General features: G+C 37.3%; 1 protein-coding gene across 2 annotated transcripts; it reads left to right on the top strand.

The window, feature by feature from the left end:
* The first annotated feature begins 1,760 nt into the window (after window positions 1–1,760).
* SYT4 (synaptotagmin 4) lies at window positions 1,761–13,568 on the top strand. Of its 2 annotated transcripts, none has more exons than XM_073343440.2 (4): window positions 1,761–2,082; window positions 5,066–5,826; window positions 7,441–7,561; window positions 10,120–13,568. In XM_073343440.2, exons 1-4 carry the CDS (start codon window positions 2,049–2,051, stop codon window positions 10,425–10,427), a joined length of 1,224 nt encoding a protein of 407 aa, XP_073199541.2. In that variant the 5' UTR covers window positions 1,761–2,048; the 3' UTR covers window positions 10,428–13,568. The 2 variants fall into 2 exon arrangements, with proteins under 2 accessions (XP_073199541.2, XP_073199540.2); XM_073343439.2 differs by having other exon boundaries at window positions 1,762–2,082; window positions 5,012–5,826.
* Window positions 13,569–14,178: the final 610 nt, after the last annotated feature.

Here is a 14,178-nt window from a genome sequence, read left to right as displayed (position 1 = left end):
TGCTGAAAGGGAGGGATAGCTCAGTGGTTTGAGCATTGGCCTGCTAAACCCAGGGTTCTGAGTTCAATCCTTGAGGGGTCTGGGCCAGATACTGGGGATTGGTCCTGCTTTGAGCAGCAGGTTGGACTAGATGACCTCCTGAGGTCTCTTCCAACCCTGACATTGTATGAAAGTGGTCCTCGGCCACTACAAAACTTGCAAACTGTGTAACAGCCTTTTACATGGTGCCTTCCTGTGTTTCATGATTTTTAAGAAACCAGAAGGGAAGGAAACCTTTGACAGTTAATAATTGGCAGTTCCATGTGCTTGGCAATCCCTGTGTATATCAACAGAGATTCTTCCAGACTTCATCAGGGGGGAAAAAAGCCCTATTGATACTGGATCAGGGATAGCATCCATATGTTCTCCAGTTAAATTTGTTTAAAGATCCAGCATATTTTGATCATGGTTGGAAGCCTGTCAGTCTGCTCTGGAGTATAAAATCAAATGTAATTATTTCCATGCTCTTACATTTGAACAAGTCTAAATGTTAGATGGCCAAAATAAAATTAAAAAGTTGTCATGAACAAAAGTAAGGGAAGGAAAGTCAAAAGCTGGATGTACCTGGATCCTGCCTGTCTTTGAACACCCAAATTGCACTGTCAAAATAAATAGAGGAGTCAAATGACAGTTTTTGCCACATTCTTACACCAGCATGTGCGGCTGTCCAGATTTTTGTAGGTGGTATAGTTGAGGCACCACTATAGTCTATTTTTATAGTATCATTTATGAGTTTGTGGCCAAAATTTGGTAAGATCCAGTAGAGTCCCCATCCTGGATTTGAGTTTCTGTGGAACAGCTGCAGTGTGTGTGGAGAGGTGGCGTGGAGGGCAGGGGCAGGAAAGTTAAAGTGCAGCAGGAGCAGCTAAACATGATCTTTGTTTAGGAAGTGGAATTGGGCTTATCAGCACCACAGACTGACTCGTCCAGCCTCTCAGATTGATTGATGTTGCTGGAGTTAGAAGCAGCTACATTCGTACTGTCGTTAAGCAGCAGCATTTGCAGGGTGGGGGATAAAAAATGTCGGGATCAAGATCCAGGGATCTGGAGCACTATCCATCTGTCTCTGGATTGTGTTGTTGTAGCAGGAGTATCTTCACTCGGTCTCCATTTATGCAGCAGAATTTGGGATGGGAGCCAAAAGTTGGTTGGATCCAGCAGGATTCAAGTGCCAGGTTTTGCAGCACTGTTGCAGATTCAGGGGGAGTTGTGGGTGTTTTAGCATCAGACTTTTTCTTACAGTACAATCCGGGAGCCTTAGGTTCTAAATTGACAGGAAGATCGAGCTTTTACCCAGACCCGAAGGCAGGTCGGGAAAAGAGAACAACTATGTTCTTGCACTTCCAAGGGGGAAGGGGCAGTAGACACAGACATTTAATGATTCCGATCCATCATGTGCATGGTATCAAATACAGTGAAAACACATCCCTGAAATTGGAGTTGGGTCGTTTGACCCTAAGACTTTGCATCGTCTACTGCATCATTGCAACCTGGATATCAAATTAATAAACAATACTTAATGAAACATAACAGGGATGTGGATTAAACAAGGGCATGTTTGGCTGTAGGAATTAGCATCTCTGTCTGTGACAGGCTGAGAATGTGAGCTAATCTCCTGCAGCAGAGCAGTTAAAATAATTGATGAGTGTGTGCTGAATCCCCAGGAGCGGTTGGGTGGAGGGGTGCGGGGGGAAGGTGCTGATTTCAGCCCTGTAGCGTCAGGATTGCGTCAATTTGGGTTTCAACCACGTCTTCAGTCTCGGAGTCGATCTACTCAGAAGAGCCAAAACAGGAAGGGGGTTGCAAGTCACTGTGAAAAGGGAAGGTCTAAAAGCTCCCTCCCCTCCCCCCCTTACAGCCTCCTCCTCCTCCTCCGAAACCATCCCGATCTTTCATGTTTGTGTTTTCATCACGCTGGAAAAGAGGGCTCCGCTGGGTTTGTGCAAGCTAAGAGCTGGGCTAAGGAGAGGAAGTGCTTTTCAGTACCTCGGACAGAGCACGCAGCAAAAATGGCTCCGATTTCAGCGAACAGAGACGAATTTGGTAAGCAAGTTCCCTCTCAAACTTATAATGTCAGGCAATTTCCACCCTGAAGCCCGAGAGCTGGCTGGGCGTTTGTATGAACGTTCCATTTCATGGTCTTGGGCGCGCTGTAACTAAGGGTATGCATGTAATCTCGTCTGACCTGGCTCCTCAGCTTCCTTATTTCTCTTTCAGAGGAATCCTTTGAGCACTCGCATCTTTTGTTTTGTTTTGTTTTATGTCTTTGAAGTTCATAGATGTGTAATTTTCTTTTGTTGTTGTTGTTGTTTTTGCAGCCCAGGCGCTGGCAAGCATTAAGCCTTTTTTGTGTATCACTGATGCCTTGATTATTTCCTCTATCTCGAGGAAAGATAGTATAGCCCAGAGTTGCGTTGTTCAAGTATATTCCATGCTAAAGATCAAATCCTTGCTCAATATACGCTTGGAATAGCTTTCACCCCGTCTTCTTAAAGAGGGGGGCATATAAAATCTTATCCACAGATACATATGCTCTTTTAATTGATGTTGCTAGGTGAGTGAATGTGTGATATCCCCACTTATTTTAAATGAACATCTTACTCCTTGGATGAATCTAGGTGCCGTGGATACTAGTATAAAAGGATAATAATACTAATAGAGAGTTTTAAATTCAACATTTTTTCTGTTGAATATAGGATTAACTTTATTACAGAAAGGGATTTGCAGAAACATTCATATAAATAGGTGTGTAAATACATATGTATCTTTACTTAGAGTTTATAAAAGAAAATGTTTCTGAACTATCCTTTACAAAATATTTACTCTAGTAAATAGTAAAGAAAATCTGAAATCACTCCCTTGATTTAAGTAGAGTGAATCCAGATGTACATCTGTGTTACTGAGATCAGAATCTGCTCTAGTATTAATAAACAGCATTTCAAAGAAATCTGGCTTTTCTGAATGGCTGGACAATTGACTTGCCATGTGAAAATAGCAACAAACACAGGTTGTTATCTAATTGAAGTAAATGTATAGCAATGATATTTACCATTTCATCTCCCTCCCCCCCCCCGACCCATCACCTGGGTTTTTCTAACTACATTTGTGACATCTTGCTCACCTGATGACTGATTTAATTAAGATAATTAATTTTAAGTACCAATTTTGTCCATTCAATGCTACCAGAAGCTGTAGATGTAACATTATTATTCACACTTTTATAAAGTCTGTCTAAATGTGATCTAATGAAAAGTGCTACAAAAATGCAAACTGATGCTTAAAACCGGTTTAAGCTGTGCTAATAATTATGATACCTACCTCGTTTTCTCCTATTGCATCTTATACATTTTCCATTTCTGAACCCTGAGGAATTGTCTAAACTCAGTGCCACATGCTTAACTTTAAAAAAAATGAATTCACTTATTGATCATATATATCATTTTATTGAGTTCTTACATTTAACTATAATGAATGATACAGAATAAGAGTAGAAGGGAAAATGACTCAACTCTTGGAAGAAATGTAAAGCCAGGCCTAACCCTTTAGCTTCTGGAAGTTTCTTTCCTAATATCTCTTTATAGAGCTATTTTTTCAGTCACTACAAAAAAAAATAGAGATGTAACAGTAAGTGAAAATTAGTTCCATGTGCCTAGCTTTTAACTATACATAACAGACTCACTCCTATATGACATCTCTACTCTTTCTCAACCAGAAAGTTCTGCTAATCATGTGTTAAAGAACCAGCACTCTTACATAAAGACCATAATTACCCTTATTCATACAAAATGTCATCACATTAATATTTTATTAGTTCCTCACTCTCACACTGATGTGGATTTAGCTCTGACTGGTATATTGTGGGATGTTAAAACTTGTTACTTATAAGGCAAATTGGATTTCCAGTTAGTTGTGCTGATGTGGCCCTTCATTGCATGCTTATGAAATACTAATGATATAAATCTATATGCAACCACTTTATCCACATTCCAAGTGAGATTGTAGCACTTGCACTGTTTTCCCCTTTGAAATGTAATTTTCAAATGCATGATGCATATGAACACAGGAGAGGAATCTAGCTCTAATGTTTTTTGTCATAATATACAATCTAATGAAATATTGTAAAATAAACAAGAACCCTCCTTCTATTGCTTTTAAATTCTCCGTGACATTGGTTAATAGTCGTATGGGTTCAATACTTAATGGATAGCAACACAGTGGGTTTTCTTGTTTTTAGAGTTGAACATGAATGCATAATGTTCAGGTAACAGGAAAAAGCCTTTATATATATAATTATTGTTTCAAGGACTCACTCCTGCAAGAAGGTGAGTACCTCCTAAGAAAGTGAATACCATCCCCTTCTATTAAACTCAGCATCTTCATGAGATACATCTAACCCCTTATGAGATCAGAACACAAAACATTTACCTCATTCAATACACAGAGCAGTCCAGGGAGCAATATAAAATGCAGATGGCATATATAAGTAATGAATATTTCAGATTATGTTTAAGCAACAAAATCCCGGAGACTCAATGCAGAAGCTGCAGGAGTGAGACGAAAATGCTTTTGCCTCATGGGTTCATACCAATTTAGTTGTTCTAAGTGAATTTAGAAACTTCCCATAGAGAGGAGCTATTTCAGAATAATTATTAATGATATTATTTTGTCTGACTGTTTTCCTCCCAATCACTCTGTTGTTAACAAGAAATGAACAGTACATTAAAATAATTGGCTACACTGTATATGGAAAAGTACTTACATGAAGAGTCCCTCTTGCTGTGTGGCTATACATTTATACCTGCAGGTGGCGTGAAATATAAACAGATCCTTTGCAATGGGTATAATGAAAAAGCATTTCAGTCTGCCTAGGTTGCTGCTAGTGCCATCTCTTTTGAGTGTATTTTCTAATATATCACATTATTATCTCAAGCACTGCTGTTTATATATTTGTTACTATTAATTTGATTTGCAGATGAAATTCCTACAGTGGTTGGGATCTTTAGTGCTTTTGGCCTTGTCTTCACAGTCTCCCTCTTTGCTTGGATCTGCTGCCAGCGTAAATCTTCCAAATCCAACAAGACCCCTCCCTACAAATTTGTCCATGTGCTGAAGGGGGTTGACATTTATCCCGAGAACCTTAACAGTAAGAAGAAATTTGGAGCAGATGACAAAAGTGAAACAAAAAGCAAATCAGTGATGCCAAAGAATTCTCTCCACCTCGACCTGGAAAAGAGAGATTTGAATGGCAACTTCCCCAAAACAACCCCCAAAATCCAGGGCTCTCCAGATCTTGAGAATTTGACTCCAAAACACTTTGCAGAAAGAGAGAAAGATTCAATATCCCCCGAGAGCTTAAAGTCCAACACTTCACTGTCTTCTGAAGAGAAACAAGACAAGCTAGGGACTCTCTTTTTCTCCTTAGAGTACAACTTTGAGAAGAAGGCATTTGTGGTGAACATCAAAGAAGCACGTGGATTGCCAGCAATGGATGAACAGTCAATGACTTCTGATCCCTACATCAAAATGACAATCTTACCCGAGAAGAAGCATAAGGTGAAAACCAGAGTGCTGAGAAAAACCTTAGATCCAGCTTTCGATGAAACCTTCACATTTTATGGGATCCCCTATAGCCAAGTCCAAGATTTAATCCTTCACTTTATGATCTTGAGCTTTGACAGGTTTTCCAGAGATGACATCATTGGAGAAGTCCTCATTCCACTTGAAGGAATTGAATTGTTTGATGGAAGGATGCTAATGAACAGGGAGATCATCAAAAGAAATGTTAGGGTAATCTATTTTAAATATCTTTTAAAAAGTAATGTGCTTTTATTATTTATTATTATGTTATTATTTTACTAGTATCTTAGAAAACTAGGGAAAGAGTTCATCAGAACAAACATTAAGAAGCTTTACATGATGACATTATGGGGAGACAAGCATAGAAGTGCATTCAGGGATCAGTGCAGTGAGCTTGTTATAAGAAATTGCTAATGGATCAAATCCTATTTTCTTATGCAATTGGTCCAATTTACTTCAATTGGACCACTTATGTTAGGTCAGCAGGCTCTGACCCAAATTAATCAGGCTGGCAAGAACAGAATGCACAGCTTGTTTTCCCCGTTCTCTATCGAAGATGGGCAATTATGACTTGACTCTAAGCTCATTGAAGTCAATGGGAATTTTTCAGTTGACGGCCATGCGCTTTGGATCAAGCCCTTAAAGATCAAAAATATTTTATTTGAAACCAGTCACAAAATCATATTGTTGACTACATTGTTTGATTTAAAACATATTATTTGACCTTTGTATTATTGTCCTGTATTGTAAGTATTGTAATATAGCCTGCAGCTCTACTAATAAAAGGAAGGCTATATGGGCAAAATCCTGGCCCCACTGAAATCTGTCAAAACTCCTGTTGGCTTCCGTGGAGCCAGAATTCACCCTGTATTTCTTATCCAGGTTCAGAATGAAAACATATTTCAAAACCATCACAGCTGAATTGTACCCACCAGCCCTTTCTGAGGATTTGGCATGTGTATTGACTGTTAATGTAATTGTTTTCAAAAGATCAAGCATTACATCAAATTGAATTAACATCTGCCAGCCAATATTCTGATCAGCAATATCATTGTTTGATAGTTCTAATCCTGCAGCACAACAGCTCTGTACTCATCTCATTGATACTGTACATACCAGAGACGTTCAGCCTTTTAGGTCCCTGTTTCTTTTCTTTGCTTTACTTGAAGTGAACCATTGTTCTTGCAAATTCAAATTAAATAATTATGCAGCAGAACCCTGATTTCCTCTTCCTCCCATTTAAATAGTAGTCCTCCAGAGCGTATTAGGGACAACATTTCAATAAAATGTTGAGTCTTTATTTGTCAAAAGATTTCATTGCAGATTTTGGTGAAGTACATGTGTTTGATAGATGTTTTCTATCTTAGCCCTGCTTCTACTCTTTTCTTTTCACTGAGATTTATTTCCTATGATGTAGGTGTTTCAAAATCAGTTTAAATCTTTATCTTACTATAGACCAAGTGAACTAATAGGTCTCTTCCATGACAATCTATGCTTTCACCTTGTTTTTCTAATCAGTTTACTAACAAGCACTCATTAAACCATTAACAAAGTTTTGTAACCAGAATACACTGGATCAAGTCTGGTAACATAAAGCAGCATAGCACTATGATTATAAATAATACTAATAATTCTACTCCTAATAATAATAAATGATAATAAATAATAATAAATAATAATAAATAGCTCCTTTAGAGCTACTCCAAGGTGCTCCAACATCTGGTCTCATATGACATTTTTAAAAAGTGTACTAATGACTCCAATTCATAGCCAAGATATTGGCCAAGATATTTGTCCATAAAGGTTCTCTTTTCATTTCCTCAGAAGTCATCTGGGCGTGGAGAATTACTGATCTCTCTCTGTTACCAATCTACAACAAACACTCTAACCGTGGTTGTTTTAAAAGCCAGGCACCTACCCAAAGCTGACGTTTCAGGATTATCAGGTAATGTCTTTATTTATGACTGTGGAGTAAGCAGAAGTGTAAAAACCATACTGAGCCTGGGTGTTTACAGATTAAACATAGTGCCTCTGTTATCACCCATGTATTCATGGACTGTATGATCTGCAATTCACTCTTACTTTATTCACAGAGACAAGTAATACTTTACATTCCAAGTCACAAATGTTATAAGCTTGTTCCTATATAGTATGTGCCCAGAAATTAAGTGGCCTAGCAGTTAATATGGAAGAAGTCCTCTTCCCAATGAAGTCAATGAGTTTTGCCCTTTTCTTCTGTAGGACTCCTCTGACATGAGCAGGATATTTTGTTGGGAAATACTGCAGAATTATAGTTTTATTGTAAATAAGTAATTTACAGGGGTTTATTTCTGAGACAGCCCCTCAGCTGGTGTAATTCAACATAGCTCCAGGGAAGTCACATTAGCCCTCAATATGGCTCATTACATGGTATTTGCAATGTAAGATAAGTCACTTGTAACACGATATTTGTGCATTGTAATGCAGTGTCCTTGGGATGCACTAAGGAAAAGCAGGTTTTGCAATCTATTTTCATGGCTCTATTATGCTACTGTTTCTTTTTATGGAACGTTCATTGAAGCCAATGGTAGATACACACAGACACAGACAGACACTATAGTATATGTATTCAATATATTTGAAGAGAGTCATAAGTAAGGGCATATCCAACCACTGGGCCCCCTGTCATGGTTTAATTTCACAATAAAATGCAATGGGTTGTTCTTCTGAGCATAAAATAAAATCCTCTTCAACCCTCAACACAACTCCTCCTGAATGCCCAAGGGAAAAGATGTGTCAGCCTACTAAGTACACTTCCAGGCCCATCGTTCAAAGCTGAAGATGCTTCAGAAAGGGATCTTTGCCTTTAGCATCTCTTCTGATCTCTGTTGTGTCAACATGGGCCAGGGAGAAAGGAGGTCTCTCAGGTAATCAGATGCCAATCATGACAAATAGACTCCTGTGATTCCCTGCATGGGAGAACCCCTCTCACTTTTACTGCTCACCTTTACCTTCTCAGCAAGATAGGAAGTGAGTCACTCAGGAGACTCTATAAACCACTTATATGATGCCCCAGCATCTCAACAAAACCTCCTGGTCAGTGGTATAAAAGGCTGCTGATAGATACGAGAGAAGCAAACTGGACACTTTAGATGTGTCTATGGTTGGGATATGTTAACCAACAATGTTTATTTGGCCGGAGATCAAGAGCACTATATGGCACTTTGATGGGTATTGATTTTGATATACAGAATGCTGGGGCGTTTGTGCTTCAAAAGGCCAGTTAATTATTTAAATATTTGAGGTTTATTCCTAAAGTTTTGGCTAACTATGAAAGTATAGTATGAAAGTGGAAATACATTTTAACACACTTTGTCACTGTCATACTGCACTTGAATATGTGCAGTACAATCTTTGTTTCTTTATTTCTGCAAAATATACCATCAGGCCAAATGGACAAGTAACTTTGTCATCATCCAGCTCTTCCAATTTGATGTCCTCAGCCCAACAACTCTAAATGGGATTTGTGTTTAGTTCTGATCAATGGTAGAACTCTCAATGAATTCAATGGAAGAAGAGTCAAGCGAAACTTGAAAGCTGTTTAAAAAACACACGTTAGGTCAATTAACAGGACTAATAAAATATGGACCAAATTTAACCTTTTGAATTGGCTACTTCATGCTGCTGCAATGTTGCAACACAGTCATCAACTTGCTTAAGCTTGGGTGTATATAGCCTACCAACAAATCCAGCTCCGCATCTGGAGTTGCTGGTTCAAAATAACCAAATTAAATTGTATGGGGTCAAGTTAATCAAGCCCATTAAAATCACTGGAGTACACTGGAGTTACAAAAAAATGGAAGGTTTCAGAGTAACAGCCGTGTTAGTCTGTATTCGCAAAAAGAAAAGGAGTACTTATGGCACCTTAGAGACTAACCAATTTATTTGAGCATAAGCTTTCGTGCATCCAATGAAGTGAGCTGTAGCTCACGAAAGCTTATGCTCAAATAAATTGGTGAGTCTCTAAGGTGCCACAAGTACTCCTTTTCTTTTTGAAAAAAATGGAATACATTCTGTCCATTCAACCATTCCTTAAAGATTTTTTTTCTCCTATATATTTGCTTGCACAATTCTCATTAAGATGTGGCTTATTCTATACAAATAAGTGTGAATAACTAATTCATATTAAACATAAATACAGAGAGTTTTGCATTTCTGCCAATAGGCAAATAGAATTTTTTCCTTCATGCTGTAATAATGAACCAGATCTAACATTTATCAGTTATGCTTCAGTTGTTCAAGATTCATAGTTTAATTAAAAAATAAAAGACAACAAAGCTTGCAGTTGTCACTTAGGGTAAAGTTTTACAATTGAGACCTTTTTTCAACATCTATTTGTTTGTGGCAACACCTCATCATATAGTCATTATGTTGGTAGAATATATTTTACCATTTACATGATCCATGAATTGCTGTCGGACAACAGTCAATAGTCTTGTGGGTTTTTTTTGCTTGTCATTGCAGATCCTTATGTAAAAGTGAACCTCTACCATGCTAAGAAGAGAATCTCTAAAAAGAAAACCCATGTGAAGAAATGCACCCCCAATGCAGTATTCAATGAATTGTTTGTCTTTGACATTCCTTGTGAGAGCCTTGAAGATATCAGCATTGAATTTTTGGTTTTGGATTCAGATAGAGGGTCCAGGAATGAGATTATTGGCCGGTTAACCCTGGGAGCTTCAGCAGAAGGAACAAGTGGAGAGCACTGGAAGGAAATTTGTGAATATCCTAGGAGACAAATTGCCAAGTGGCATATGCTGTGTGATGGTTAGCAGCCTAGAAATGGGTTGGAACTTAACAAATATTTCCATAGGCAAGGAGCAATTTTCTTTCTGTATGATGCATAATTACAGGCTTGTAACAACAAGACATTTTTTTTGTTAAAACTGGAGTGAACTATCAGAACAGAAGATAACTAAATTTTCACATTAAACAAAGGTCTTTCTAATTCATAGAAACTTGACATAATTTCATATGATATTCATATTCTGCTGGAGTTTACATAGTAATAGACTTGTGAAGCAGTGCAAACTTCAATAAGAGCAGTCTATCTGTTATGAATAAATCACTGGAAACTGTAGATTACTACTCCATGCAGAAATGATAACCTCATTAATATATATTGCTAGATCTAGGGACAGACTTTTTTTTTAAGTCTAAAAATTGGGAATGCGTGAGAGGCAGGAAGAGTATTTTATTTGGTTTACCATTGTATCAGAAATCTTCTCTTATAGAAATTCAACCAATTTTCATAAGTTTAGGGTACTTATACTTTGATCAACCAAAATACAAGACATTTTCAACAACTTGCTTTGCATATCACATCAAGTGCAAATAGTTGTTATGTGTGTGAAATATTGTATAGTCTTTTATGTTTGGGGTTTTTTATTAATTATTATTATTATTATTACAATGGATGAAATAAGTATGTGTTAAAGTAGCAAATGAATTAAAACTAATAGTTTTATAAAAAGGGCTCGGGTATAGGTGTGCACATGTTACAATACGGTTAGGATTTGTGTTTTAAGTATGGCCTGCAATTCCTCCCCTCACCTGCCCCACACCCAGGACACAAACTGAGCATTTCTAATGAAGGTAAAACATTTTTACCAAGGCAATGAAATGTGAAGTATATTACAATGAATGGTCTTTCACTTGTTATATTTTAAAAACATTGGAAATATCTGAAATAAACTTGTCTCCATGTTTTTTTTCTATTTGCTTCACTCAGAAAAAAAACAAAAACCCAAAATAACCCGCCCCCCCACAAATTGTATTGTATGGCAGAAATCAAAGCCCCAATCCCATTAAAACATACATGTGTGTTTAACTTTATGCACTGTGAGTAGTCCCAATGAAATCAATAAGACTACTTACAGAGTATAAAATGAAACAGATATGTATAGGATTGAGGCCCAGATACACATGCTAAATCATCTTAGATGAACAATTTTAAAGTAGCATTTCATTTAAATCACTTTCATGTGCCCATGGCTGATTGTATTAAAAAATGGGAAAGGGGAGGGAAGTAACATGATTTCACTGTAGTATGCCACATGTATGTACCAAGTGATTTAAACTGTGATCACAATGCCAGATTGGGGGAATAAGTGTAACACAAAGTACACAAGTATATAAATAAAACATTTGAGCCCTGTGAATCTTATTTATGTTTACACTGGGTACATTGATTTCTTATACAGTGTTGTCTGCAAATATTTGTCCCATGATCCTTTTGAATGACAAGCTTTGTAAAGAAGAATATTTTTAAAGAACTGTTAGTGGTGGAAATAAGGATTAAAAAATTCAGGGTCAGTTTCTGATACCCTTGCTCAGACTGAGTACCTCCTCCCTCACAAGTAATGCCACTGAAATGAATGAGACTGTTTATGAATTAAGGTATTACTCAGTGTGAAGAACAGTGGCAGAATAGGGCCAATGATGAAAACATTTTAACAATTCGTATTGTATTAGACTGTCAGTGAAGGCCAAATCCTTGAAGTCTATAGGAGTTTTGCTGGCTTCACTGGGACCATAATTTGGCCATAAAATGACAAGTGGAGGAGGCTGGAATGTTAAATATGCAAGAAAGAAAGAAAAATACTACTGGAAGAATTCTATTTAGGTTCTTTCAGGTTTTGTGTCAGTACTTTATCCAGCTTTGAGAATGTGTTTGATATCTCAATGTTTATAAAGTTCTATAAAATTTTCAAAACAACATGCTTTTAATGACAACACTTAGTGTAAAAAAAATTCATATAGCTTGTACAAAAGAATAGAAACTTTTTGTTTGTTTAGACATGGATTATCTACTTCAGGGCTAACGTTTGCTAACCTTATACAAACAGGGCCTGAGCCAATGCCCACTAAGTCAAAAGAAAAAATTCCATTGACTTAGTGGTCTTTGGATCAAGACCATACAGTAGTATCTTAATCATAAATAGTCCCATCAATGGGACTGTTTATGGAGTAAGTAACTATTCAGTATAATTAAGGGTGATAGAATCTAGCCCAAAGATAGTAGTATTATAGAGCCAGACTGCAATATCCTTACTAATGTCAAAAAAGAATGTTACACAAGTAATTCCAGTGAAGTCAATGGGGTGTTATGTAATATAAGGTACAACTAAAACAAGGGTAAAGTTATTATAGTCTGGCTCACAGGTGGTGCATCATCTCTGTTAAAGTGATCAAATGATGAGATTTAGCATAAGTTCCTAGTGGATACAAAGCCTTTCATTCAGTAAAATAAATAAAGTTTCTCTTTTCTTTTTTTGTTAAAAAAATCAGCCATGGGTTGTGGCCATCTTTCATTTTTCCATCCAATGTGATGTTGTCAGGAGGGTGTCTTAAAGTTTCTATACCAGCCTAAAGGTTAATATTTCTACCAGATAAATGACAGCTGTTGCAGGGGAGGGAAAATGGGGAGGTGGGACGCAAATATCTTTTTATTACACTGGAAAAATTGTAAATAGGATTTTTGTTTTTAATTTGAAGCAATGATTAGCTTGGAAAGTTGAGTAAAAATGATTTGTGACCCATTCGTAAACCAGACGTGGCAGGAGTAAAAGTGATCCTGCCCTGAAATGAGAAATTTTGCCATTTTATAAAGTATTCAATTCTCAATGTGAATATCTTGAACTCTGTTAAGGATACTGTACTATATTAAACATGTAAAATAATGTTTGTCTAAGTAGCTTACAAAAAAAATCTGAATGGGAGGTTATCCATGTCTGAAGATCTGTTGTAACTAAATAACTGATTTCTTATGCTGTTGTAACTTGATAGGAGTTATTTGGGAGGAAGCATGGTGTATGAGGTTTTGTAAGTTTTTTGTGCCAGCTCTGTATGTTGTGCCATGTATGTAAGACAAGAATAAACTGCTGCTTTCATTCATCCCATCCTAACGCAAATATTCTACCACTGTATGTTTTCAATAGACTCAATTGGTTTGTTCTTGGTCTTTGTTTTTACACCTTCACCAGATAACCAATATTCCCTCTCCCAAGTCACTACCCCCAAAATAACACTGGGGTAGAATTGTTTTACGAAAGGCTTTTTTTATATACCATACTCTTCCCAGCTAGATCCTTATTCCATGCTGTTCATCCACAATAAACAGGGATGCATACCCTTTACTCCTTATCCAGAGAAGGTGGAAAGGGAGTAGCAGGGAATAAGTGGAATCTTGCTCTATTCTCCATACTAACTTGCTAGAAGTAAATGATTACCCTTTGGAAGGAAACTGTGACTCAGAAGTACATCTCTGAGTCACAATGTCTGCCAGGGATATTCTGGGATGGAACCACTTGTGCTGATTAAACTTTCCCTTTCCATTTAGCCACAGAAAGCATGCAGTTCAAGCAGAGTCAATGCTAATGCAAGATTCCCTGAACTACTGGCGAATGTGTATTAACTGTACCTTGGAAGGAGTTCTGCTGGCAGATGAGAGAGTAGTTGAGTTTTTATGCCCATCCACTCATAGAATCATAGAATATCAGGGTTGGAAGGGACCTCAGGAGG

The sequence above is a fragment of the Lepidochelys kempii genome, chromosome 5 (assembly GCF_965140285.1).
Source record: "Lepidochelys kempii isolate rLepKem1 chromosome 5, rLepKem1.hap1, whole genome shotgun sequence".
NCBI lineage: Eukaryota > Metazoa > Chordata > Testudines > Cheloniidae > Lepidochelys > Lepidochelys kempii.
The sequence above is the reverse complement of the archived record's forward strand: the minus strand, read 5'-3'. Positions and strand labels throughout refer to the sequence as shown.